The sequence below is a fragment of the Pantherophis guttatus genome, chromosome 11, assembly GCF_059756535.1.
Source record: "Pantherophis guttatus breed Tessera chromosome 11, ASM5975653v1, whole genome shotgun sequence".
NCBI classification, from domain to species: Eukaryota; Metazoa; Chordata; class Lepidosauria; order Squamata; family Colubridae; genus Pantherophis; species Pantherophis guttatus.
Genome location: NC_142073.1, coordinates 26782172 through 26806698, shown reverse-complemented (window position 1 = coordinate 26806698; position 24527 = coordinate 26782172). Strand labels below are relative to the sequence as shown.

At 39.7% G+C, this 24527-nt stretch overlaps 1 protein-coding gene and 1 pseudogene across 6 annotated transcripts in view; both read left to right on the top strand.

The window, feature by feature from the left end:
- The window catches only part of HYDIN (HYDIN axonemal central pair apparatus protein), a 416706-nt gene that overhangs the window by 59647 nt on the left and 332532 nt on the right, over positions 1–24527 (top strand). For 4 of the 6 annotated variants that reach the window (XM_087877179.1, XM_087877178.1, XM_034425679.3 and 1 more), the window contains exons 10-14: positions 9731–9830; positions 11108–11226; positions 13736–13959; positions 14447–14514; positions 20215–20450. In XM_087877179.1, coding sequence (XP_087733305.1) covers positions 9731–9830; positions 11108–11226; positions 13736–13959; positions 14447–14514; positions 20215–20450 — 747 coding nt within the window. Of the gene's footprint in view, positions 1–9730; positions 9831–11107; positions 11227–13735; positions 13960–14446; positions 14515–20214; positions 20451–21875; positions 21922–24527 lie in introns of all 6 variants that reach the window. The other 2 variants (XM_087877181.1, XM_087877180.1) reach the window with 1 other exon arrangement.
- On the top strand, positions 14852–17723 carry LOC148112319 (uncharacterized; annotated as a pseudogene).

The window sequence follows — 24527 nt, the reverse complement described above, 5'->3', positions numbered from 1 at the left end:
CCTGTTCCTGTGAGTATCTCATCCAGCTCTGTCATTTCCAAGTAGAAACCATATAACTAAGCATCTTTTTCATATCTTGTTTGTATTTGTAATTGCGTATGCCAATCCATTTCAATCCCTTGTTCTTCTATTTCTTTTTTCTTCCCCCTTATCTGTTAGTGTATCTTTATATCTAAGAATTTTACCTAATTAATAATTTACCATATTAATAATATTTGGATGTATTAATGCTTCCGTTGTAGATAACTATATTGGTATTTTCAATTAATATTTATCTCTAACATTCTCCCATACTAATAATAATGCATTTCTTACATAGTGTCTTTGGAAATAACTATGCATCTTATTTTTGCCATACCATAAAAAAGCATGCCATCCCAATTGTAAATCATGTCCCTCCAAAGTTAATAGTCTTGTATTTCTTAATTCAATCCATTCTTTCATCCATGTCAATGCTGCTGCCTGATAGTATAGTTTTTTTTTTTTTAATTTGATTTATATGCCGCCCTTCTCCGGAGACTCAGGGCGGCTTACAATGCGTTAAGCAATAGCCTTCATACTTTTGTATATTTATACAAAGTCAGTTTATTGCCCCCACAAACTGGGTCCTCATTTCACCTACCTTAGAAAGGATGGAAGGCTGAGTCAACCTTGAACCTTGGAGAGATTCGAACCAGCAGTAATTGCAGGCAGCTGTGTTAATAACAGGGTGCTTAGAGCACTGTACTATCAAGGCTCTAGTTGGCTATAGTTCCCAGTTAGGTAGTCCAAATCCTCCTCGAAGTCTCACATCTTGTAACATCCTTATGTTAATTCTCACTTTTTTCCCTTGCTATATGAATTTCATTACTATTTTATTTAACTGTTCAGAATATTTCTTTTCCACTTTTATCGTATTGTTTGAAATAAAAATAAGAATCTCGGTAATATATTCATCTTAATTATCGCAATCCTTCCCCTTAGTAGTAGATTTTTCCATTTCTCCAAGTCTTTCTCAATTTGATTTTTCAGTTTATAATAATTATCCTCTTTAATCGTTACGCATCTTGAAGTTATTTGAATTCCTAAATATTTTTCTTCACAATCTGAATGTTTAGTTTCTCCATTTTCCATCTTCTGTTTTTCTGCAATATTTTTCACCAATATTTTTGTCTTTTCTTTATTTATTTTCAGTCCTGCCACATCTCCATATTCTTCTATTTGATCTATTAATTTGGGTCTTGTTATTTTAGGTTCCTCCAAGATAAATACTAAGTCATCTGTGAAGGCTTGTAGTTTATATTCTTTTTAAATTTTCAATCCCTTTATTTCTTCATTTTGTCTTACATGTCTATTTAATACTTCTAGTGTCAATACAAATAATAATGGGGATAGAGGGCATCCTTGTCTTGTTTCTTTCATTATATTAAACTTTTCTGTCATATCTCCGTTCATCATTACCTTTGCTGACTGTTTATTATAAATTGTTTTTATCATATTTATAAATCTCCCCCCAAAGTCCATAATTTGTAATTGTTTTATCATAAATTGCCAATTCACATTGTCAAACGCTTTTCGCACATCCAAAATATCATTGCCATTTGCTTATCTGAATGCATTTCGTAATATTCCAGAGTATTCAAAATTGTTCTCATATTATCTCTAATCTGTCTTTTAGGTAAAAAACTATTTTGATCCATGTGTATAAATTCATTTAACAACTTTTTAAATCTGTTTGCCATTATTGATGCAAATATTTTATAGTCGGCGTTCAACAACGAAATCATTTTTAATTTGTTGTAAATCTATGTCTTCTTTAGGTATAAGAGTAATGTATGCCTCCATCCATGAGTTTGGTATCTTTGCATTTACTAAGAGTTCATTAAATACTTCCAACATTAAATTGTTTAGTACATCTTGCAGTGTCTTGTATAATTCTGCTGGTAATCCATCCGGGCCCAGTGTTTTCCCATTCTTTTGTTTTTTGATTGCTTCAGTTAATTCCATCATCATTATTTTTTCTTCTAGTGCTTTTCTATAATTTTCAGATATTTTAGGTAGGTCAGATTTTCTTAAATATTGTTCCATTGTTTCTCCAGGTATTATCTCTAGTTTATATAGTCTCTCATAATACTTTTGAACTATTTTTTTCTTTTCTTCATTTCTATAACATACTGTTCCTTTTCCATCAGTTAATTGGTTGATTAGTTTTTTCTCCTTCTCTTTTATCATTTTATATGCCAACCATCTACCTGGCGTATTTGCATTTTCAAAAAAAAAAAAATGGTTTAGAAGCTCTTAATTTATTTGCCAAACCCTCTTGTACAATTAAATTCATTTCATGTTTTTTCAAATCTATTTGTTTTTTAATTTTCTTATTTTATGTATCTTTTTGCAATTCCTTCTCCAACTTTTTATATCCCTCTTCTAGCTTTTTCCGTTTTTGTCTTTTCTTTTTATTCTTTTTTCCCAAGTATGTCATTGCCAGTCCTCTAATATATGCTTTCACTGTATCCCATACATTTTGGAGTGATGTATCCTCTTTTTTGTTTATTTTAAAGAAAAAAATCAGCTCTTTTTCTAGAAATTGTTGAAATTCATTTTCCTGTAAAATTATCGAGTTCAAAGTCCATCTCAGCCTTTTCTTCTGGCCTTTTCATACAATTATAATTGGATTATGATCTGCCCATGTACTTGTTTCAATATTCACTTCTTGTATATTAATTAGTATATCTGTTGACATCCACATCATGTCTATTCTAGACCATGACATATGCCTTTGAATAAAAAGTATAGTGTTTTTCTTTCAAATGTCTTTTTCTTGTATACTTAATTCCTCAACCATTGTAAAAAAAGTCTTTGGAAGTAATTTCTTAGGTTTCATATTTATCTTCGTTGTTTTATAGTCCAAATCTGCGTCTACCACCGCATTAAAATCACCCATTGTACAAATATTTTCATACTCAAATTCTAATATTTTTCTGTGTAGTTTCCCATTAAATTTTTCTTGGTTCTCATTTGGTGCATATATTGCTATCAACGGCATTTGTTTATTGTTCAATGTTTCCTCAATGATAAGTATCCTCTCTTCTTCATCCACAAAAATTTGTTTAGGTTCTAGTTTTTCCCTTATATATAACATTACACCTCTCTTACTTTGGTCTATCAACGGAGTAAATAATATTCCCAATTTTGAATGTTCTAGTAGTTTTTTATGTTGTTTCCTTCTCTTATTGCTCTCTCTTCCTACTCTTGTGTTCTTTCTTTTGCTATCTCTTCTTTCTTCTGTCCCCAAAACTGCTCGTAGAATGTTTCTGCTTTGTCTATAGAATCTAATCTATGTCTTTGTTGTTGCCAGGTCACCAATATTCCTTCTGGGATAACCACCGAAAACTCACTCCTTTTTTGATTAGCAACTTTGTCAGAAAATTGTATTTTTTTCTCAGGTCTCTCACTCTTCTGGGTATTCATTTCAGTACTACTATCTCTTTATTCTTGTATTTTATTGGAGTATTCCTTGCTATTTGTAGTATTTCTGTTTTTATCACTTTCTTTGTAAATCTTACATTAACTTCTCTTGGTAGCTTATTTTTCATTGCATATCTTGTATGTACCCTAAATATTTCGTCAATCCCATTTAATCTCTTTAGGTTCCTCCATCATTTCTGCCAGCAACTCTGCCATAACTTCTGCCAAATTTTCCCCCTTCTCTTCTTAGATAATATTAGATAATAATCAGATCTGTCCATTTCTAATGCAATAATCGTTCTTTCGTGATTTTTGTCCACTGATGTCATTCTTTCCTCAAGTTCTCCCACTTTTTTCTCTGTCTGATCTGCTTTTTCCTCTATTTTTTGAATTCTTTCCTCAGTTTTCCCCATCATCTCCTTGACCTCTTTTAAGTCTTCTTTCAGGTCTTGATGAAACATCTGTATCATATTTTTAAGCTCCATAATTTCTGGTGTTTTCTATGACTCCGTAGAGGAATGACTTACCGTTGAATGCAGATGTGCAGTAAATTTCTTCATTTCTTAAATTTGATAGCCACTCAATTTGTAATCCACAAATGGTCCAATTTGTAATCCAGATATCTAATCCACTCTGTTGGATGGATTAGAAAAAATATAGGTAAAACTAAGACTACCACAATCACCTCAAAAAGAAGGGAAAAAGAAAATAAACATAAAAAAATAAAGAGCATTTATTTAAGAAGAAAAAGGGGGCAGGGGAAAGAAAAAAAATTATCCTCCTTCAGGCTCTTCTTGCCTTAATCCCAGTTCTCTGTGGTGAAACCCAGTCAAAATGCCTCTTAATGAAGTCGCAAAAAAAAAAAAAACCCAGAGAAAAAAGCAAGCAAAAATAAAAGAGAAACAAAAAAATCCCAGGTCCAAAAGTCTTCTATTTCCACCAACATATAGTAAACGATAAAGTCAAATCAAAAGTTCCAAAAAGTACTTTGAAGATAGCGTATGCACAAGAAAGTTGGAAAGTAAAAACAGCAAACAATGTAAAATAAAAATCCAAAAAGTAAAACAAAATCAACCAGCCAGCTGGTTGTTTCAATCTTTCAAAAGGTTCACTATTTATCTTGCATTAAAAACATCATTCCCAGTGTCTCTCTTTTTCTTTAACATCTGTTTTTTTATCAGTCTGCCAGTCAAGGTCAGCCTTATTTTTCCCTTCAATTTAAAGTCTTTTCTCTTATGCCACCAGATGGCGCTGCAGTAAATAAAGTTAAAATTTTCAAAATAGTCTGTTCAGTTCCAATTCATTTAAAATCATTTGTCCATACAAAAAAAATTAATGATCAGGTTCTCTATCTTCTCTTATTTTCAAATCAATCCTTTCAGTTCATTCTGTCTTTTCTTTGGATTTAATTGCTTTCCTCGCAGCTCTAATATAGGAAGTGGAGAGCTGTCATAGACCCACTCTCCCTCCCCTCTTTGCTCCGTTTCACTTTTTCACTTTCTATTTATTCCAAGCGGGCATGAAAAAAAACTTTAGTATAAAAAGGCAGTTTCTCACCCAGATGATGCACTTTGTCTTTAGCTCCTTGCTCCAGTTGCAGCCGCCCCAGCTTTTTAGCAGCACATATGGCTACTTTCTCAGTCACTCGGTATGAGAGGCTGTATCCAACTAACCAAGAGAGTAGGGTTGCCAGGTCTGCTTCCAAAAAATAGCAGACAAGCGGTGGGGGGGTGTTAAGTAGTAAAAAAATTACAATTAAATTATATATTTTCTTACAAACATTTTAACACGTATTAAAATAATCACTTCAAAACTTACTTAAAATTCAAAACATCAGATATATTATAATAATATGTAAAATGTTAAATTACATTTTATTTGCTGTCGTGTGTATTTTTTATTTGACTGCGCAGCTTTGATCAATTCTTTGTGTTTAAGGAATAATTCTTTAATTTCAGTACAACGTTGAGAAATATTAAAAAATATACAAAATTCACTTCGAACTGATGGTACAAGCAGTCGGTTACGTTCGTCAGTCCACAAATTTCCTATGATGCTGAAAATTTGTTCAACGTTTGCATTTGATACCAGAATTGATGCACAATACTGGAACAGTTTCAGTAAACTCGGACCTGGCTCTTTCTTGAAAAAGTATGTCCACTTATCAAGGGATGAATCGCCCTGCAGATGAACATAAACTTCTAAGGCAGAAATTTCATCGAAGAGAGTGTTGGGTGGAAGTTCTTCTCGCCATGGTGATAATAACCAGATGTTCGTCATTTCTTCTAAAGTTGGAGGATTATTGCGATCAATTAGATTGAAACAATTTAGCATCTCATATAATCAGTGAAATTATACCACTTTTCTAGGTACACAATGGCTCTTTGATACACGTTGATGGCTTCTTTCTTGAACTTTTGCATGGCATTCTCAGGCAAATGTTTTTTACGTAAGGCAAATAAAACTTTCATTCCAAAAAACTGCTCATCGTATTTTTTTTGCAAAGAATCACGCAGCTTACACATGATAATGTGAAGATCACATGCAAGAATTTTCTTGCTTTCCAGCTTCAGTAGGGTGTCTTGCATTATTGACATGAAGAAGTGCGTGAAATATAAATACAATTCTGAAATTGTTGGTTCATCATCCTTTGCGAGTTCATTTTCCTGATCCGAAATAAGGTTCCAGATAACCTTATGGCATTCATCAGTTCCAAGAGAAATAAAATATGATTTTAGAGGTATCCAGTTTAAAAGAAGTCTTTCGACCGCTTTAAACAAACTTAACCAACGTGTTGGAACATGACGCAAAACTTCATGGAATTCTGACTCGCAAAACTCAAAAAATGATTTCAACTCTTCTCGTTTCTTCGCAGAATTCGAAAATTCGGCAAAAACCTTCAGCGCTACATTTTCGATATCAAAAGATAACTGCTTTAATGCATTTTTTGCGCTGTTGTGTAAAATGTGATTATTGCAATGAGCATTTGATCTTTGTCTCATTCTAACTTATGAAAAAAAAGACAAAACGTGATTCTCCTATCCTTATTCTCTTAGACTATACAGCTTTAGATTACGTACCATTTCATCATAAAGCTTTTGAATTAAAAAAATGTCCACTATTTTGTGAAAAAAAAAATAGTGAACATAATGTGAAAAAAGTGGACTGTCCGCTCAAATAGTGGACACCTGGCAACCCTTCAAGAGAGGCACGGACAGACTATCACAGGGATTCCCCAAAATCCCACACATAACTGCGTCTTGAAATACATTGTTAATAACTAAAAAATGTGATGGGGATTTTGAGGAATAAATTCAATAAATGGAGAAAAAATCAGGGTTGCTCGGATACCATTTTGGAAAATATTGAATTGAAAATGAATACAACAATGGAGAGAGAATGGAAAGAGGAGTAGGAGTAGATAGGAGGGGGAAGAGAGGAAGGAGAGAGGAAGGAGAGGGGAACAGAAAAAAGGGAAAAGGAGAGGAAGAAAGGGAGGGGAAACAAGAGTAGGAGAGAAGGTCAAAAAAAGAGGAAGAAAAGGAGGAGTGGGGGAAAGGAAGGGGAAGTAGAGGAGGGGAAAGAGAGGTGGAAAGAAGAAAGTAGAAAAGGATAGAAGAAGGGAGGGAAGGGAAAGAGAGGAGAAGGAGGAGGATTGTTGTAAAATAAAGGAGATGGAATGGTAGAAGGGCAACCCCAAGTATACTCAAACTTATTAGGATGAAGAATGAGCTAATATGAAAGTTAAAAGAGAATATGTATGATTAACAATGGATAAGATAAAATAATTAATTGAAATAATGTTAAGAAATTGGGATTTGAAGGGCGGATGGTGATACTGTTTATATAATAAGTATAGAAGATATTAAGACAAGATAAAAAAGTAGGGGAAAATATTTTGGCAGAAATTGAAATATGTAAATTTTATTTTGATGTGACAAGTTGTATATGATATGATTTGGTCAATACTCTATTCATAAAATATATATGTGAAAGAAAAAATCAATAAAACTTGATCGCCAAAAACCTAATCTTGCGTAGCTTCTTCTCCGGTAATATCACACTACGAACCAGAGCATACAAAACATTTGTTAGACCAATTCTCGAATTCAGCTCATCTGTCTGGAACCATCACTATATATCGGACATCAATACAATTGAACATGTCCGCAAATATTTCACAAGAAGAATCCTCCACTCCTCTGCTTGCAACAAAATACCTTATGCTACCAAACTTTAAATTCTAGGTGTCGAGGTCCCCTCGACACCTGGAGCTCTAGTAACGACCGTGGATCTTGTAGCGACTTTGGATCCTGATGTTATATGCCATACTTGGAGCCTGATGTTATATACCATACCTGAATCCAGCGGCATGGGGGGGGGGCTGGTTTGCATATGCTGTTCACATTGGTGGTGGGGTGTTTAGCGTAACGATAGGCGGTCGGTCACACTGCGGTCAGAGTGGAGGGTTTAATTGTGCCGCCCTTCCGTTCTGTTAGGATGGGATAATGGATTTGCTAAATCGCGCATGGGCAGAAGCCATGGCAACCCGGAAGGGCGTGCAATCAGCTGTAATTGAAGGCGCGTATATTTAAATGGCGTGGGAAGGCAGCCACTCCCAACGCCAACTTTGTGTATTGCCGCATCAAGTGTCAGGCTTGCTGCTGACGTTGCTGGAAATCAGTTGAAGTAAAAAGCGTTTCCAACAAACAAGACCTGTTCGTAGCGTTTTCTTTCTTCACCGAGCTGGACATGCAGCTGAAGTCCTGATACTAGGCTTAGAAAACCTAGAACTATGTCACCTTCGGTATGACCTAAGCATAGCTCATAAAATTATCTGCTACAATGTCCTACCTGTCAATGACTACTTCAGCTTCAACCACAACACACGAACACGCAACAGATACAAACTTAAAGTGAACCGCTCATAAAATTATCTGCTACAATGTCCTACCTGTCAATGACTACTTCAGCTTCAACCACAACACACGAGCACACAACAGATACAAACTTAAAGTGAACCGCTCCAAACTCGATTGCAGAAAATATGACTTCAGAATGGTTAATGCCTGGAATGCACTACCTGATTTTCATCCCCAAACCCCCAAAACATTAACCTAAGACTGTCTACTGTTGACCTCACCCCATTTCTAAGAGGTCTGTAAGAGGTGTGCATAAGAGCACCAGCGTGCTTACCGTCTCTGTCTTAATGTTTCCTCTATTCGTATCTATTTTATGTATTCAATTCATGTTTATACTTATATACAATATATTACCTAATATGTTCTTGACAAATAAAAATAAATGAGTGAATGAATGAATGAATGAATGAACGAATGTCTGCCTGCTCCTGGAGAGCTGGCCGCTTGCTCTAGCTTCTCTGCTCCCTTGGTGATTGGGGAATGGGCCTCGATGTATTTTATTACAGATAGTCCTTGGGTTACAACCATTTGTTCAGCGACTGTTCAAAGTTCTGTCACCAAATGAATGGTACTTATGATGGGTTCTCTTAGTTCTGGCTGTCACAGTGTTCCTGCAGTCAGGTGATCACGATTTCTGAATTTTGCTTAATGGACCATGTGGTCCTTGTTTAATGATTGCAACCAGGACGGCCAGAATTCCCATTGCTAAGTAATGTGGCCGGGTGCCAACACACTTTATAACTGCATCGGAATTCAGTCTGTTTTTCAGTGGATTACTACTTGTGCTTCAGGTCCCCCTCCCCTGCTTTTAACAGTCTAAAACTCCCAGCGAAGCCCTGTGAGTTGCCCTTCATCCCAGGAAGAAGAGGGCTCTGTGTCTCCACATGATGGGCTCTCCAGTACAGGCCAGAGGGCAGTGGGAAGGCTGCTAAATTCCTTTACATCTCGACTGCTTGATTTGCTAGGTAGACTGTGAGGCAACATGTTTTTTAATTAAGCCATATGGTTTTATTGTTTGGGAACATACAGTATATATTTCTGGTTTTTAATCCAGAACATGGTTGTGCAGAATGGTTTTTGAATACAGAAAGTGAACCTGCAGAGCAACAGAAACAAAAGCCTTTCTTTGAATAAGACTGATCTCAATCCTTTTCAGACATTATCCAAGTCTAAGAAGAAGCAGGAAGGTTCAGTTGCGCTCTTTGCTGCATCATTTAATTTAAAAAAATTCTTTGGGCCTTTTTTCATCCAGAATAATATTGGTGATATTTGTATGTGTCTGTTCCAGAATTTTAGAAAGAGCTGAAAGACAGACCTTCTTGAGCTTTCATATTCATTGTCTTTATTCTATTTTTCTTTAGGAGGGAGATGTTTGGCCCAATTCTACAACTGAAATCAGTGTGATGTTCAGGCCACAAGAAGCCGGGATGTATCTTCAGACGGTCTACTGTGATATTACGGGTATAACCATATACATATCCCTATTTTAGGATATGGGTGATTTCAGTTTCCCAGTCTTGTGAAAGCTGGTCCTGATATCCTGATCCTCAGTTACGGCAAACATAGGAATCTCTTTCAGTCATAATTAAGCTGAAGCCTATGGCAGGGGTCACCAACCTTGGCCACTTTAAGATTTGTGGACTTCAACTCCCAGAAGTCCCCAGCCACCTCACTTTGTGTTTGCCAGCAAATGTTGAAAAAATTTGTGCAGCGGGGCAGGAAAAAGCACAATGGATGTGAGGTATTGAGAGGTCTGAAGTGTGTGCCCATACAAGCTATGAATTCCTTTTCCCTTTCAAATCCAGATTGTTGTACAGCTCAGGGGTGAAATCCTGCAGGTTCTGACAGGTTATGGAGAACCAGTAGCGGAACTTTTGAGCAGTTCGGAGAACTGGTAGCAGAAATTTTGAGTAGTTCAGAGAACCGGCAAATATCACCTCTGGCTGACCCCAGAGTGGGGAGGGAATGGAGATTTTGCAATATCCTTCCCCCAGTAGTGGGGAGGGAATGGGGATTTTGCAGTATCCTTCCCCTGGAGTGGGTTGGGAATGGAGATTTTGCAGTATCCTTCCCCTGCCACGCCCACCAAGCCATACCACACCCACCAAGCCACACCCACAGAACCGGTAGTAAAAAAATTTAGATTTCTCCACTGGTACAGCTTCAAGAGAGTAATTGAAGATTTGAAATCTTCATTTTTCAGCCTCTTTTTCAGCTATTTTTGGGTGGTTTTTTGGCCCATTTTCAGCCGTTTTTCAGCCATTTTCAGGCTGTTTTTCAGGCCATCTTGGATGTTCAGTAGTAAATAAAGAGGGAAGTTGTATCTTGTTGAGGCCTTTGACTCAATTTCCCTCCCTATTTATTTGCTACTGTACATCCAAAACGGCCCGAAAACGGCTAAAAAACAGTCAGGAAAACAGGCCAAAAAACGGGAGGGGGCAGGGCCAGCCAGTGGTGGGATTAGCCGGTTTGCAGAATTTTAACAACTGGTTCGCCTGAACTTGTCCAAACTGGCTGAATTCCACCTCTGTTAATATATATTGCAAGTCCATGTATGACATGCCACATGATGAGTAAATGAATAAATAGCAGAATTCCAAGGCAAGAAGAGAGTGATTTGTGCACAGCAAGGAACAAAGCTCAATGCCTCCACTTTCTGATCTTGTTTGTTTTGTCTAATATTGTTTAAAGAGTTGTGCCACCATTAATTTCCTGAAGATGAGTTATCATTTCTACAGGCCGAGAGACCAGGCTCCCTCTGCGTATCAAGGGGGAGGCAATAGGCCCCAAGCTACTTTTCAACTTTGATCAGCTGGACGTTGGGAAAATTTTTGTGGGATCATCTCACAGTTATGAGGTAAATTCAGTTGTTACACTTGGTGCTCTCTGAGCTTGGTTGTTTGCTTGCAGATGTTTCTTTACCTGATTAGAGAACATCATAAGTGCTGGGGATTGTGGGCTCTGCTCCCTCATTATATATAGTAGCTTGCTTTGCCAGTGCTGGATAAGGGTATTGTTTTCTGTTTGACTGTTTGCCTAGTGTTAATCCCTGCTTATCTGGATATTGGCTGCTGGAGACAAGATGTTCTCATATTTTTGTTTCCTTCTTTGCTTTTTATTGCCCATTTCTAATGTTGTGTAAATGTAATTTGTCTTTCTTTGGGTCTATTGTGGCTTGTTTGTCTGAATGCCACGCTTCCAGGAATTCCCTAGAGTTTTTGGATTTTGCTTGGTCTAGGATCAGTAAGATTCTCTTTCCTCTTACAATATGTTGATCAAGTTTGTAGAGGAAACTGGGGAAATGAAAAATTAGGAGAAGAATAGTATTTTATTTCCCTTTTAAAATGCCGAGTTCCTTCTTCCTCTCTGTCCTTCACTCTTCTTTCAGGCCTTTCCTCACTATTGAGCGTAAGTATTATTTGCCGATCTTTAAACCAACACATCGTTGTTATAAAATTGGCTGCCCTCATTGTCCTCCCTCTGTAGGTCTGTTCTGAGTCACTGCCAAATGCTCTTGCTTTGCTTGTGAGTCTTATCAGTAGATTCATTTATGTACTTGCTTGTCAAAATTAGATACTGTTTCAATTTAAGCAGCTCAGCAGTACAAGCAGTCCTGGGCTTGTATCCATAATTCTGACCAAAATTTCTGTTGCTAAGCAATGTAATTGTTAAGTGACTTGTGCCCCATTTTACAACCTTTTTTGCCCTAGTTATTAAGCAAACCACTATAATTGTTGTGAATTCTGTGGTCGTTAAGTGAATCGAGCGTTTCCCCCATTGACTTTGCTATTCAGAAGCCCCTAAGAAGGTTGCAAATAACCATCCCAACGGATGCTGCAACCATTGCAAAAAAATGCTGGTTGCCAAGCACCCAAAGCTCAGTCATGTGACTGTGAGGATGCTACCACAGTCATAAGTGTGAGGACTGATCATAAGTCACTTTTTTCAGTGTTGTCATAACTTTGAACAGTCATGGAAGGAATGGTTGTAAGTGGAGGACTACCTGTATATATCATGAGTGCAAAAGCATAAATATAGTGCATAGAATATATACCGTATTTTCCACACTATAAGATACTCCGGACTATAAGATGCACGTTAGCTTTAGAGGAGGAAAACAAGAAAAAAAATCTGCCTCTGCTTCCCAGCATCCATCCAGTATTCATCTAGGTAGTATCCTTGCAGCAAACAGCAAACATGTTATTGCTGCTCCAGCACATGGCTCGTCAAGGCTCCGCTCCATTACGCCCACCACTGATCAACTGAGCTGAGCTGCTGCCGCCACCAGGGAACACCGGATCCATCGCTGCCGAGCACCTGATTGGCGATTAGATCGACCTCCCGGAATACCACCGATCAGCTGTTTTAGGTGATGGCGATCGGTGGCGGTGAACAGGTGGTGGCAATCAGGCAGCGGTGAACAGGCAGCAATAGGCGGTGGCTATGATAGACTCACAAGCGAGGCAAGAGCATTTGGCAGTGACTCAGAACAGACCTACAGAGGGAGGACAATGAGGGCAGACAATTTTATAACAATAATGTTTTGGTTTAAAGATGGGCAAATAATACTTATGCTCAATAGTGAGGAAAGGCCTGAAAGAAGAGTGAAGGACAGACAGGAAGAAAGAACTCAGGCTGGTGGTGGGCATAACAGAGTGTTCCCTGAGCAGCTCAGCTCAGTTGACCGGTGATGGGTGCAACAGAGCAGAACCCTGATCCAACTGGGTGGCCGATCCAACTGCCAATCAGCTGCTCAGCAGCAAAGGCTCCAGTGTTCCCAAGTGGCAGCGGCATTTGCCACCAACCCCTCTCCCCCTCACACACCGCAATATTCGCTCTATAAGACGCACAGACATTTCCACCCACTTTTTTGGGGAGGGAAGTGCGTCATATAGTGTGAAAGTATAGTAATATCTAAATAAGAATATATACAACCCAAATCTCCCAATGTCTTCTGAAGCAATCAGATTTTTACAAACTTTGGAAGGCCTCGAGGGGCATCTGCCCTTCACCAAAGGGTATTCAGGGTCGGTCAGGCCAGAGGCTGGTGATGAGAAGAAGCCTAGGCAACACTCTCATGGGACCTAGGTATTTCTACAAAATAAATGGGTATGGATTCAGAGATGCCATGGTCACGGTGCTGGACCCAGTTGCCATGATGTGCATTGCCAGAGCTACCCATAACGAATGTTGGCTGGGTCACTTCTTCAGGTCAGTTCTAATGCAATCCAGTGCCAGAACCCCATTCAAATGGATACCTTTGAACTGAGGCTTTTCATGCAAATTAGAAGTAGAGGTATCACTGTTGGTTCTTGAACTGCCAAGTTACTTCCCCCACTCATCTTTCTCCCTTCTCTCTGTGCCAGGCCATCTTATCTAACCAAGGAGCTATTGATGCCCTCTTCCACCTGATGTGGCCCTCCACTGTGCTGGGTGCCTGCTTTGCCTTTCAACCCAGAGAAGGAATCATTGAGCCAGGTTGCCATCAGGCCATTCACATTTCTTTCAGCTCTACTGTCCTGGGCCCTTTCTCAGAAGAGTTCAAGTTCCATGTGAATGGATCTCCCCAGCCTGTGACCTTAGTTATTCGGTAAGCCCCAACCTCTTATACATCAGCTCGACTACTTATTAAGGTTAACCAGAGGCATTTGCATTGTGTGGTGAGGTCTGTCAGCCATGAGCAGATTCATCTCTTCTTTGTGACAAGACAAAAAATACACTTGAATGTAAAATGTTTCATGGGACTCATTCTGTTGGGCACGTGGCCCAGTGGTGGGTTGCCCCCGGTTTGCACCAGTTGTATAGAACCGATAGTAAAACTGGCGGGAGGCTCCGCCCACCGACCCCACCATCATCAAAACACTTCCGTGCATGCGCAGAAGCTTCTGTGCTTGTGCAGAAGAGCGTGCGTGTGTGCGAGCAAAGCAAGTGCGCGCATGCGGCCCCACTGCGAACCAGTAGTAAAGGTAAGTAGAACCCACCCCTGACGTGGCCGGATCAATGGGTGTTCTCATTGCTTATCTCTGCTGGGTTTGCTCTCTTTGTATTATTTTAAAAATCTCTGTTTTTCACCTCAGGGGCTGTGTCATTGGACCCACTTTTCATTTCAGTGTCCCCTCTCTCGATTTTGGGAATGTCTCCTTTGGTAAGCCAGTCCTCTACATTCATTTTGTTTGGGGATTCCACTTCGGCCAATTAGTTCAATGTCCATCTAGTCCAAGACTTGCTTTGCAGTCCCAATAAGCCCCCCGGATGGACTCAGGTCCTCCAGGCTAGACAAGGAAGAAATTTGTTTCCTGCTGATAATTTGCTGCCTGCTGAACAAAAGAAAAGCAGGCCCAGATGTCCTAAATGTGCTTCCCTTCCCCACCATTCAGTCAGGACTGAAGAAGCTTCTTGGATGAGAAGCAAAAGCTTCAAGGAAAAAAGCAAGAAAGTCCAGCTGCCTTTTGAAAAGTACCTTTGGGACAACTGTGACCTGGATGACTGAGAACCTCCATAGACATGCCCAGATGTTCAGTGTGTTCACTTTGGAAACAGGGCAAAGGGACGAAGGGAAGGGAAGGGAAAGGAAGGGAAGCAAAGCTCAAGCAGCAGGGACTGCAGCCAGGCTGTTCTGACTCCTTTGAAGGATGGCAACTCTTAGGAGACTCTCAAGGAATCACAAACGCTCAGCTGTGAGGAAAAGGCTCTTATGAGCTGTAACTTGAAAATAATTGTGGATGGAATTTTAATATCTGAGGTAATCCTCAATTTACAACTGTAGTTAAGCCTGGCAATTGCAGTCATAAGTCAGGATACTGGCAAAACAGGTCATCATGTGACTGACCTGACTTTATGATCTTTTTTACAGCAGTCATAGAGCGAACTTGGAGGTTGTAAAATAAAAGTGGTGGTCATTAAATGAACATGGTGGTTGTTAAGTGAACTCGTTTGCTGTGGGCTGGGTGATGCTAGAAGCAGCCACCTTCTCTTCTAAAGCTGTGAAACTAGGAATTTCAGTGATTTTCTCAGGGTTGACGAAAAACAGTGGGAAACGGGCTGCTATTGATTTCAAAACAAAGCAGATGAGCGAAAAGCATTGGGATTTCAAAACAAAGCAGGAGAGTAAAAAGCATTGGGAAACGGACTATCATTTTGTCTGATGCTACCTTTTAAACCGACGTTACTAATGCCCTTATAACCAAAGGCGCTGCTGCCTTTTTTTTTTAAACTGATGCTGCTTTTAAACTGATGCTGCTGCTATCTTTAAAACCACCACTACCCCACTCTTTCATTACTGTCTTTCAATAATATTGATTAATCAAATTGATTCACTGATTACTGATTTAGTGTTTAGTATAACTAATTAATAGTTACTGCTTACTTTAGTATTAATTGTCTAGTTGCTTTAGCATTAATTGTCTAGTTTATTAATTGATTGTCTAGTAGATTACTATTTTAGATAAATTGATTCATTGTCTAACTGATTAATTAATTAATTACTGTTATTAATGCAGTTTTAATTAATTAATTGCCTATCATATTGAATAATTATTATTATTGATTAGTGTGTCACCGATTACCAACAAATAAAAGATTAAGTAATCCATACCAGCAAATAACAGATTATACATCTACAAAACAAGTCCACCATGCCAAGCAAAAGATGCAAAAAAGCCACTACGAATACCTTCCCCCAAAAAAATATCTCTACCAACAATGACCTAGACAACTCCTGTACATGCTTTAAATGTTCTGCAGCTATCAGTAATAATGAAGATATCATTAAATGCCATACATGTGACAATTACGCCCATCTCACCTGCTTAAAATTAACCAAACAAATAGCAAATCTCATACAAGCATCAAATACATTTAAGGTTTAAGGTTTATTAAATTTATATACCGCCCTTCTCGGAAGGACTCAGGGCGGTGAACAGCCAAGATTAAAATACATACAATATAAAAATTAAAATAAATTAAAACAGAATTAAATCAAATTGGCTTCCCAAAATTTAAAACCCTTTACCCATAAAATAACCTATTAAAATTTTAAGCCAGCCCGGCTTGCTGAAATAGGAAGGTCTTCAAAGCTCGACGGAAAGTACGGAGGTCCGGGATCAGTCGTATTCCTGGGGGTAGCTCGTTCCAGAGGGCAGGTGCCCCCACAGAGAAGGCTCTCCCCCTGGGGGTCGTCAGTCGACATTGTTTGACCGACGGCACCCTGAGGAGACCCTCTCTGTGGGAGCGGATTGGCCGGTGGGAGGTTATCAGTGGCAGAAGGTGGTCTCGTAAATACCCGGGCCCTAAGCCATGGAGCACTTTAAAGATGAGAACCAATACCTTGAAGCGCACCCGGAAGACCACCGGGAGCCAGTGAAGCTCGCGCAGGAGAGGTGTTACATGGGAGCGCCATGTCGCCCCCATAATTACCCAGAATTACGGCTGCGTTCTGGACCAGCTGGAGCCTCCGGGTGCTCCTCAAGGGGAGCCCCATGTAGAGAGCATTGCAGTAGTCCAGGTGAGAGGCGACGAGGGCGTGAGTGACCGTGCATAAGGAGTCCCGATCCAAAAAGGGTTGGGATTTACTTGTCACTGTCCATCATGTTTCCCTAAGCAAGACATTCAAAATGTCCCATCTACATCCATTGACATCATAGATGCAAGTTTAGTAACACATTTAGAAACAATTTTAAAAATAAGTTTACAAGCAAGTTTACAAGCATGTCTAACATCTCTTGAAGAAAAAAAAAAGAGATAAATAAATACCTAAATACTGAAAATACTACCTCAATTCAACAACAACCACCTCAATCTAAACCACAAGTAACCATCAACCCAGCAAATAATTCAAACCCACCAAATAATATATCCTTACTTATCAAAGATGCCATTGAACATGAACAAAAATGTCCAAACGCTATTTTATTTGGCCTGGATGACAACGACAAATCTGATGATATCACAAAGGTTCACAACATTATAAGAAACTCCAATAAACCAAATATCTCCCCAGATGACATCATCGAAATTTCAAGAGATGGCCCTGAGTTCAAATACAATGATGGCTCAGTAGCTCCACGATTTTGCAGTTATTTGCAAAAATGAGTCCATCAAACAATATTCGTACATATAATAAATTCAATCACCAAAACCAACATCAACCATAACAAACTTCACTCTCGTCCTGACTTATCCATATTGCAAAGAATCTGCTCCCGTGAACTCCAATCAGAACTTAAAAGACATCAAGAATAAGGACATACTGACTTATACATCGACTATCGTGCCGACTGTATCAAAAGAAAATCCCACAACCCACATTCTAACACCCAATCCTCCTCCATCCAATCCCCCATCATCCAAAACTAGGCACGCACGCCCCAAACTTCCTCTATAACAACTACTACCGATCTTAAATGCAAGCTACTTAATACAAGAAGTCTTATAAATAAAATACCTGAATTCCTCCTCTTACTAAATACGGCTATATTCGACATTATATTTCTCTGTGAAACTTGGCTGAATACATCCCTCCCTGACTCCATTACTACGGTAAGAGACTATCATGTTTACTGGTCAGATCGTGAAATCCGTAGAGGAGGTGGTGTTGCTATCTTCTACAAAAAGTCCCTACATCTAAAAAATATTCAAGTTACACGCAAACTTGCTCTTCCTGAGACCATCATCTGTGACCTGTTCTTAAATACCACATTTCAATTCTTACTTTGTTACAGAGCCCCAGATTACGACATCGAATATGCGAACAAGTTAACTTCACTACTAACCTGGGTAGCCTCCTGCCCACACCCAATAATCTTTCTTGGTGACCTTAACTTACCACTTATTAATTGGACCCTAAATGAATGTACAACTGAACCTATACATGCAACCCTGTACAATACTGTAACTAATCTGGGACTTGATCAACTACTAACTAACAACACTAGACTCAACAACTGCCTTCTGCAACTTTGGAGCTTAAGCAAGAAGCTCTTGTGCTGAAAGAAAGGCAGGGCTACTGCTTTTCTGATCTCGCACTTCTGTCCAAGTATGCCATTTTTTTGTGAAAATGTCAGTCCCAGCTTAATCTTAGTACCTATTGATACTTTCTGGAAAGGATCATTATAGCATGAAATTCATTACAAGCATGGCTAATGTGGCTTAAAACAGCCATACTTTAGAGAAGGAAGCCCTGGAAAGCTATCTGTTAGGGTTGGTTTGAATCAGGTGAAATGCTCCAGGTTCGGTACAGTTCGCCCAAACTGGTAGTAAAAAAGGCTACTTTTTTCTACCACCAAACCGGTAGTAAAAAAATGTAAAAAAAAAAAAAGTCTGACAATCAGCTGAGTGGCGTGCGATCATTGGAACTTTTTAAAAAACTTTTTTAGCATTTTTTACTACCAGTTGTCCGGAACCGGTAGTTAAAAATGCTTTAAAAAGTAAAAATAAAAGTTCCAAAGATCGGGTGTCGCTCAGCTGATCATCGGAACTTTTTTTTTCTTTTAAAAGCATTTTTTTACAATGTATTTGGGCGAATAGGTTATAAAAAAATGCTTTTAAAAGGTAAAAAAAGGCTCTGACAATCACAGTTGTGGAGCGTGATCATCAGAGCCTTTTTTTTTTACTTTTAGAAGCATTTTTTTACAACCTATTCAGGTGAAAAAAAGTAAAAAAAAAGACTCTGAAGATCGCATGCCACAGATAATCACACACACACACCCTGCGCGCTGTTCTACTTACCCCATGCCTCCTTTTGGCGAGCACTGCGCACGTGTGTGAACCTCACATTTGGTGCATGGTGGGCACTGTGCATACGCGCGCACAGTACTTGTTTGGTGCGCAGCGTGCGTGCGCAACCAACAAACCAGTAATAAACCGGTTCAGTTTTCACCACTGGTTTGAATGCCACTATTGGGCTCAGGAAAGCTGATACTGCTCCTACATTCTCTTTGGTCTTCCTGGAACTGCTTGATGGATCACTTTTGCAAGATCAGTGTGGAAGAGAAGGGGGAGGAAGAATAACAGCCACAACGATAACGATAACAACAATGACAACAACTACAACAAATAATAGTCTGAGATTCAGCTGCTTGTGGCAGTGCTGCCAACAAGGAATGTTGCAGAAAAGGCAGACCAGGGCATCCTGGTTGTGGGGTCTGGATGCCAAGAGTGGCCTAAGGTTGTGGAGGACTCTGTTATAAGCCCCACTCTGCATCCTGGATTTTAGATTGAGTTGAAAGGGTGACCATAGCAGCAGAGGCTCCCTAGAAGATCCAGGTGTTTCACTGGGGGGGGGTCTGGAGACCATGGGGGTGCATTTGTTTACTTTTGGTTGCAGAGTTTTGATATAATATGGGTAGGACTGTGATGGTTGGGAGGTATGGCTAGGTGGGCCTGAGACAGAGGCACCCAGGAGTAGGGGTGATATGTGGGGCGGGGTATTATTGGTACTATTGGGCAGAGCTACATAGAGCAGGAATCTGAGAGTAGGCTGTGTGCAGACTTGCCAGGAATTCTGAGTATGCCTTCTGCCCTATGCGTATTAAACTTTCAAACCTACTTCAGTCAGGAAGTGCTTCTATGAAGGAAATGACTGGCCCAAAGACACCCAATGAGCTTCCTTAGCCTAGGATGAACTTACAAAACACCACATCACACCTCACTGGCTCTCATATCCTTGGTTCCATCTGTTGTCATTCTTGAGGTTTTCCTCCTAAGAGCTGCCCTTTATCCCACTACCCTAAAGGGTGCAAGCTAGCAAGTCCTAAAGATGATTTTGCGTAAAGTGGGAGGGTTTGGTTTGGTGGCCTTTTTCAGAGCCCTCATTCAGATCACTTACAACCTCCATTCTTGCTTCCAGGTTTCCCTCAAACCCTGTCCTGTTGCCTCAGCAACACTTCACTGGTGCCCATGACTTTCAGCCTGCATGTCCCAGGAGATGGTAATGGAGAGCCAAGTATTAGGAGTCAGGATCAAGCCTCTGATATCTCAAGGCCAACATGGAGAAAGGCATGGTTTGCATCTGCAAAGCCCAAGGAATTTACCATCTCTCCCAGCTACGGTACCATTCGCCCACAAGGATTTCTGGACATTGAGGTACAAAGCCACTGAAGCCTTGAAACACCACTGAAATTCAAAGTACAACTAGCTGTCTGTAGAATTTAATTGTGAGAATGCAATGGAAAGACTTCCTGAAGTCAGTCAATGCCCCTTGAAAATGTTGAATACTTAGTGAGTTATTAATTAATTATTTTCCTTGCTCTTGAAAGATTCCCAGTCTTGGATAAAGCGAGTAGCAGATATGACATTTCTTCTCCTTAGGTTTATAACAAAAAACCATTTTTCACATGACCATTACAGTATCCCCATGATCACATGATCAAAATTCATATGCTTGGCAACTTACTCATATTTATGACGGCTGCAGTGTCCTGGGGTTCTCTGATCACCTTTTGCAACGTTCTGACAAGCAAAGTCAATGGGGAAGCCAGATTCATTTAACAACTTTGTTACTAACTTAACAACTGCAGGGATTCACTTAGCAACTATAGCAAGAAAGGTCATAAAAAGGGATTAAATTTAACAACTGTCTCACTTAGCAACAAAAATTTTGGCCTCAATTGTGGTCATAGAGCCTTGGTAGTACAGTGGTTTAAAGCACCCTATTATTAACACAGCTGCCTGCAATTACTGCAGGTTCGAATCCTACCAGGCTCAAGGTTGACTCAGCCTTCCTTCCTTTCTAAGGTAGGTTAAATGAGGACCCAGTTTGTGGGGGCAATAAGCTGACTTTGTATAAATATACAAAAGTATGAAGGCTATTGCTTAATGCATTGTAAGCCGCCCTGAGTCTCCGGAGAAGGGCGGCATATAAATCAAATTAAAAAAAAAAAAAGTCAAAGACTGCCTGTAATAGACTTGTGATTGGTTCCCCCAAATTATGATCACATGATGACTAATATTCTGACACTCTGGAAATGACAGCCACTTTGGCCATTGCAGTCACATGACTGTGACTGACCTTTGGGGCCCTGGAAGGAAAGTGTCCTGTGACTTTCGCCTTCCTTCCTTCCTTCCTTCCTTCTCCTCAGAACATAGAATAATTGAGTTGGACGGGAAGGAAGACTTGGAAGACTTCTAATCCAACCCCCTACTCATGCAGAAGAACAAATGGCTGTCCAATCTTTTCTTAAAAACCTCCCGTGTTGGAACGCCCACAACTTCTGAAGGCAAGCTGTTCCACTGGCTTATTGTTCTTAGGGTTGGGAACTTAGTTCTAGGTTGGATCACTCTTTAAAAATCTTCCACTTTTTGTCCTATTCTCAGGTGCTTTGGAAAATAGGGTGATCCTCTCTTCTCTGAGAACCATTCAAATATCGGAAAGCTGTTATCATGTCACCCCTAGTCCTTTTCTTTGTTAGATTAGACATGCCTAGGTCCTGCAACCTAGGCATGTCTATTGTATAATTTAGTCTCCAGACCTCTTATCATCTTTATTGCTCTTCTCTGCACTCTTTCTAGAATCTTAATGATCACAACAATCAAAATTCTGGACTCACTTGTGATTGTAAGTCGAGGACTACCTGTAAGCTTTCTTTCTACAGTACTATACAGTACTGAAAATCACAGTTACGTTGGTTTTGTTCTTTACAAAACAGCTGAAGCATTTCACTAAACCATCTGTAAACTCAGTTATAATTTATTTATTTATGGTTTAACATATTGTGTTCATCTAGCCAATTACACCTCATTTAACAACTCATGTTCAGAACAAACCATGCTTAGTAAGTATGCCTAGTGATATCTAGAAAAATGTCAGCCTCCGCCTTTTTATTGCTTGCTTGCTCGGCTGCCATTGTAACGGGGGGAGGGGGGAGCTGTTTGAATGTCTGGGAGGGGGGAAGTGAGCTGGTGAAGAAGACGAGAGAAAGTTTTCCTCAGCGTTTTCTCTGAAGCTGAGAAGAGCGCTGATAACCACTCAAGGTCAACCGTCGTGGCATACCAGGAGGATGGCACCATCAAACGCACCCCATATGACCCCTGGGGGGGATGTGGATTGGATAATCCTGACTGGACGATTGGGGGGAGGGTTTTAGGGATGCTTTCTATACGTGATTTTTCACGCCTATTGCCTCAGATCTTGCTTTTCTTTGATTGCATTCAGTTCATACTCAGTAAAAGTACCTTTCTCTATGAAAATGGAGCCGGGGTTTTTCTTTCTTGAGTACTGAAAGGAGGCACATCTGACAAATAAACTTTAAAATGTTTGGACTGTTATTCACAATACAGTTTTACAAGATAATTGGAAAAGCAAAAGTAGCATTGATTCTGATTGGGAAGACAGAATTTCAATTTCCCACCTTTTTGCTTGATGGGTAATCATAGCCCAATCACTTCCTTTTTTTTCTTCTGCAGTATGACTGCCTGAGGTTTTCTGGATATTTCTAGTGTCACAGCTACCAAATAGAAAAAAGGATGAGCAGACAGATAGGTGTATAGTTTATTGAATAGCCCGAAGGCCTTTTCAAACAAAACAGAAAAGAAAAAGGGAAAAAGATAAAACAGTTACAAAAATAGCAATCTAAAAATATATGATAGATGACATTAAAATTTTACCATATCAAATTTCAATAGCTAAGTTGCCAAGACTAGAAGAGTAGATAACCCAAATAGGATAGCTCCTCTCTAACTGAGCTCATCTTTCTTACAATCGATAAAATTTTCCTTGATATAACTGGCTCGTATTGCCGTCAATCTTTTAAGGTATCGAGTGATCGCTCTTACCAGGGGAGGAGAGTCAGCCCTCAACAGAAATGCTAATTTTTGGCTTATATTCCAGTGGGGAAATTTATTTATAATTGGGGACAGATATTGATTTCTAACTTCCTGATAGAGACTACATTCGAATATTATATGCGCCATGTCCTCCACGACGTTTACCCCACATATGCATATTCTTTTGTCATACGGGATTTTTTGATAACGGCCGAATCTAACGTTGGTATCTAGAAGTTCGAATCTAAACTTAACAAATAACTGTCTCTCCACTGATGGCATTTCTAAATATAAATACTTTTCCAGGGTGAAAGTTGTTTTAACTGCTGTCAGCAATTTAAGGGAATGATTAGTTGAAAGGGTTGCCATATCCATTTGCCCATGTATATCTTTAATCCGTTGTTTAACTTGGTTCAGTGTGTCACACAACGGGAACCCTACGCCATATCGGTTCAATATTTCTGACAGCCGGGTTAGCCAGGAATACCTTTGGGGATTTGAAATCAAGCAGACAGATAATTGCTAATTCTATATTTTAGATTGCTACCATAGAGTTTCTTAAGTAATAATTGGGTGGTTTAACTCACCTACCTTTGGGCCCAATCCTCCTCCTTAGGGATCTGTTCATTTTTCTGTTGTTGATTATAGTACGGTATATGGAAATAATAAAGCTAAATCCAAACTTGTCAGTTGGAGCTTTCTGGATAATTGTTCTGTCCCCGTCTCACACACATACACAAACAGACAGCCGGTGGTTAAATAAACTGGCAGACAACCAATTCTTCTGATAAGAAGCTTGGCAGCAACCCAGTAGCTGCTTGCCAAGAACTTTACTCACAAACAAAATGCACACAGTCAAGAATTGTCCCGTTCGTAAAATAAATCCAAGGCCGATAATGTTGTTTCCAAAGATGCAATGTGACTCGATAGTAGTTAGTTTTGTCCATCACAGAGTCTGAATGGCCACCTCACCCCCTTTTATACCCTTGGTCCAGTGACTCAGCTTAATCTCTGGCATGCCTTTTCTTCTGTTGCGCGCGCTTATCTCTGCGATGCTGCCAAAGATCCAGCCAAGACTCATTTCCCTCATCACTGTCCACCTGTGGTTGCGTGGACGTGCTTGGCCCCGGCCCTATCTCTTGCCCTTCGGCGGACACCGAAGGCATTGCCAGAGAGGAGGGTCCTGGAGCGGGAGGCCTTGCCAACTCCTCTCCTTCACTCTCGGAGTCCTCTCCTGCCGATGACACAGGCTCAGGTAACGGAGCCACAACAATAATGTTCTCCAATACTGTATGTCTCAACAGGCTTGGAACCTCTCCTCAGAAAGTAGAAAGAAATATTGAGCATTTCTGAAAATGGGGTGGGGGTGGGGAATCCATTCCTTGGCTTTCAAATTTT